General features: G+C 43.2%; 1 protein-coding gene across 1 annotated transcript; it reads right to left on the bottom strand.

Moving 5' to 3' along the window:
* Nucleotides 1-2,572: 2,572 nt before the first annotated feature.
* On the bottom strand, nt 2,573-3,766 carry LOC126890214 (uncharacterized). Its single transcript, XM_050659068.1, has one exon. The coding sequence runs from the start codon at nt 3,764-3,766 to the stop codon at nt 2,573-2,575; it is 1,194 nt and encodes a 397-aa protein (XP_050515025.1).
* Nucleotides 3,767-4,231: the final 465 nt, after the last annotated feature.

The following is a 4,231-nucleotide window of genomic DNA, read 5'->3' as shown; positions in this document are numbered from 1 at the left end:
GCTCCGTATAAAACTATGGATAAGATGGATTGTGCCATCACTATTCTCTTCTGGGATCCAGGACCCCCTATATTTGGCATAAATTTATTTAGTATAGAGGTCCTTTCTTCTGCCTTCCGACATGCTTCTTGTACGTGTTGTCCGAATTTAAGCTTGTCGTCGAAAATAATTCCGAGGTACTTAACCGTCTTTTGGGGTCTTATTACATAGCCTTTATATCCAAATATTATGTCATCTCTCTTTCTTGGTCCCCTCAAGATAATGGATTCTGTCTTCTCTACTGCTAACTTTAGATCATTTCTCTCTATCCAATCTGCGGTCTTCTGTATTGCTTCGTTTACTTTTTGTATTATTCCCCTATTCATGTCGTCTTCGACCAGTAATGCTAGGTCGTCCGCGTATGCAATCGCTCTCACTCCTCTCTGCCTGTTTACTTCTAGTACCCCGTTGTATAGTATATTCCAAAGTAAGGGTCCCAGGACTGACCCCTGGGGTACACCCGCGGTCATTTCTTTCTTCTTTTTCTTCGATATGCATACGGTTCTTTCAGATAGGTAGTCCTTTATTATGTTGGACACATACTCTGGAGCCCCAAATTCGACTATTCGGTCTACTATGTGACCCCAGTTTGCTGAATTAAAAGCATTTTTTATGTCCAACAGAACAAGGACCACCCATCTTTTTTTACTTGCTTTAGCCGCGTCCCTTATCCAGGTCGCGGCATCGACTGTCGATTTACCTTTTCGAAATCCATATTGTTGATTTGATAGCACTCTTTGATCTTCCAACACGCCCTCCAGCCTCTTCTTGATAAGCCCTTCGTAGAACTTACCAAGGCAGTCCAGAAGGCATATTGGCCGATAAGAGGCTGCTGAATCGGGGGGTTTCCCAGGCTTTAGGAGTAGAACTAAGTTCGCTTCCTTTAAGTCCCTGGGAAACTCTTGCTTCTGCAGTAGGTCGTTGTATATTCTTCTGATCAAACCTGGTTTCTCCGTTGCTATTATTTTTATTGCCTCTGGTGGCAGCCCGTCAGGGCCGGGAGCTTTCCCTGTCTTCATCTCCTGACCAGCTATTCTAACTTCCTCTTCCGTGAACTCCTCTACCATCGTTGGAAATATCTTAATGAAATTTTGATGATCCTTGGTAGGAAAGAGGAGCTCAGCTGATTCCATCCGCTGGTCTTCGTCGAGTCTATATGGGGCGATTATTTTCAGCGTCTTCATAGTGATCTTGTACGCATCGCCCCATATATCTTCGTCCAATGCTTTTATCAGGGTCTGCCACTTTTCTTTTTTCTCTTGTTTGATTTTTTTATTTAAAGTTTTCTTTAGATCTTTATATATTTCCTTGAGCTCGAGGCTGCCCTGGCTTCTCGTATAATTCCTTCGAGCTCTGAGGCATCTCTCCCGTAGACCTTCTATCTCATCCGTCCACCAGTAGGGGGATTTTTTATTATCTTTTCTCTTCACGGTGGCCAAATTTGCTGCACTTTGCAGTGCTCTTCTCAGTTGGCCAAGGTCAGAAATCTCTTGTTCATTAATTTTCCTGACCTCCGATAGGTACTTGGTTTTGTTAAAATAAATCTCCGTGTGTCCTATCGGCCGCCTTATTCCCCCTTTAACCTTTATTTCGTATTGTATATACCGGTGGTAGGTGAATAACTGATCGTCAAGGACATCCCAGCCGTGCACTCTCCTGGATAGCCCTTCACTCGCGAACGTAATATCAATGTGTGTTCGGCTGACCCCCCTTACGAATGTTGGTTTGTTATTGTTTAATACTTGGAGGCCAGCCTGGGCTATCCATTCATTCCATATTTCCCCCTTTCTGTCGTTTATGGGGGCACCCCACAACCTCGATTTCGCGTTAATGTCCCCGGCGATCATCACTTCTTTTTCGTTCGTGGCGGCGCTCATTATTTCATCTACAATTGCTTTGTATCTTATCATAGGGATATTTGGGGACACGTAGCATGCCAGCAGGCTGAAATCCCTCAGTTTGATGAGGATATGATTTCCTCCCCTGACAATACCACGCACCCCCAAACCCCTATTTCTAAAGAGCACCGCCACATTCTTCCCATTATCCTGGACCCAACCACCGGCTGATGTTATTTTTTTGTTCGGTTCCGGGACGATGAGCAAGTCTATTTCTAGCTTGCAGGCTTTTGCGTGGACAAGGTCGTGTGCTCGGCGTGCCCTGCCCACGTTCACCTGCAATATCCGTATACCAGGTTGATCCTTGAGGTCCACTTTGGTTCAGTTCCCAGAGGTCGTTTCTGCGTCGGACTCACGTCTTTCGAAAAAATTAAAAGCATAAAAGCTAAAACAAATAAATTAATTAATATAAATAAAATAAATAGATACGGTATATAGATAAAATATGTAAAAGTAAAAGAATTCAATAAATAAAAGCGGTTTAGTAAAATTGAAATAATAGAGTAAAATAGAATAAATAAAATAAATAAAATAGATAAAATAAATTTTAAAGATATAAAATAACACCTAGGTGGGCTGTATATGGGCCCACCTTCGTTTTCCAGGGAGTCTATTTTATGTTTGGTCAGTTCGTTTTAGGGGTTCCCCTCTCCTCCCCTACCGTATACAAGGGCTCGGTACGACGGACAGGCCATCCTGTCCATCCTATGCCCTTCTTCTTTGCATACCGAGCAGTACGGTTTATTACCGCAGCTTGCAACGGTATGTCCCGTTTGGAGACAATTATAGCAGCACGCCGCCCTGCTCTCTTCCTTGCATTCGTAAGTGTTGTGCCCGAACTTTAGGCACTTAAAACACCTAACTGGGTTGTGTCTCTCCATTATTGGACACACAACCCACCCTATTTTTATTGAGCCGTACCTCCTCAGCTCTTCCGCTATGGAGGGGCGTACGGCTATCGTAGCTACCTGCTCCCCATATCTGTTTGTTCGTAGAACCTTGACTTCTATCTCTCTCTCAGGAACGCCTGTATAGCTCTTTATCATTTTCTTTAGAGTTTCCTCACCAACCCCAGGGTCCAACCGCGTAATCGTGAAGAAAGTCTCTTTTCTTCTGATTGCCGTGTCCATCCCGTTCATTTTGCTGTCCAGTTCAGCCCTCAACTTCTCCGCAGCCCCTCTTCCCTTTAACTTTACAAGGAGATCTCCCCCATTCGTTCTTTTTAACTTCTCCACTTGTAGACCGATTTTTCCAATGTCGATTTTTTCTCTCATTTCGCTAAGAACTTCGTTATATTTTTTCCCCCCCATCTTTATAAGGAGGGCTTCTTCTTGTTCTGACTTCTTCTCTACCTCGAGTTCCTTCCCTCTTACTATCATCTCCCATGAGATACTTTCCCTCCGCCCCACATATTCGAGGGCTTTCCTTATGATCTCCTTGTTAAGGTCGTTACCGGCTACGACCCGTACAACCTTTGGTGTTTCATCCATCTCTTTCTTAATTTTAGTTATAGCCTTTTCTGCTAGGTCGTATATATCGCCACCACTTTCTTTTTCTATTCCAGCGACAAACGTGTACCAAATTGTTTTTTTATTTTCTTTCCTCCTAAAGTTCTCAAGGAATTTGATTTCTCCCTCGTTCACTTCCTCTAGTGTTTCTGCCAGATCCTCTCCCACGTCCTTTATTATATTTTCTACCCCTTTGTCCTTCGCATCCTTTTTTGTTACTATCAGACATGTTTTCTTCTCGACCGTTTCTCGTAACCCCCCTTGTTCCCAATTTGTCTTTATATATGCTTTCTCCTCCCATTTGCTATTACATATACTCATCTCATCTGTTGGTCAATAATCACATTGTCAATTCCTCAGAAGGGAAAGCTGAAGCATTCAGAAATTCGCTTCAAAACAATTTTCAAACTCCAGACAACCCAAACTTTGATCGCTTATTTAAACTCCACACAGAATATATAGTAAATGTTACTCTCAACTACCACGTTCCAGTCTATGATCCTATCATGGACCCCCTCACAAACAGGGAAACGGAGAGCTTTTGCCAAATAGGTAAAAACAGCGCTCCCGGACCTGATGGCATCAACCGCAGGTGCCTCAAGAAACTTCCTGAGAGTATCATCCCTCTTCTAACTAAAATATTCAATGCATGTCTTAAAAACAGCCACTTCCCTACTCCTTGGAAAGTGGCCAATACCATCATGCTTTTGAAAAAAGGCAAACCCCGAACCGACGTGGAATCCTACAGACCAATCTCACTAATAAACACTCTGGGTAAAGTTCTTG

This window comes from Diabrotica virgifera, chromosome 8, assembly GCF_917563875.1.
Source record: "Diabrotica virgifera virgifera chromosome 8, PGI_DIABVI_V3a".
NCBI classification, from domain to species: domain Eukaryota; kingdom Metazoa; phylum Arthropoda; class Insecta; order Coleoptera; family Chrysomelidae; genus Diabrotica; species Diabrotica virgifera.
Note: the sequence above shows the minus strand (reverse complement) of the source record. Positions and strands in the feature narration are given on the sequence as shown.

Coding starts and splice junctions, on each gene's coding strand:
- LOC126890214 (XM_050659068.1), bottom strand. CDS start 3,766: ATGAGTATATGTAATAGCAAATGGGAGGAGAAAGCATATATAAAGACA.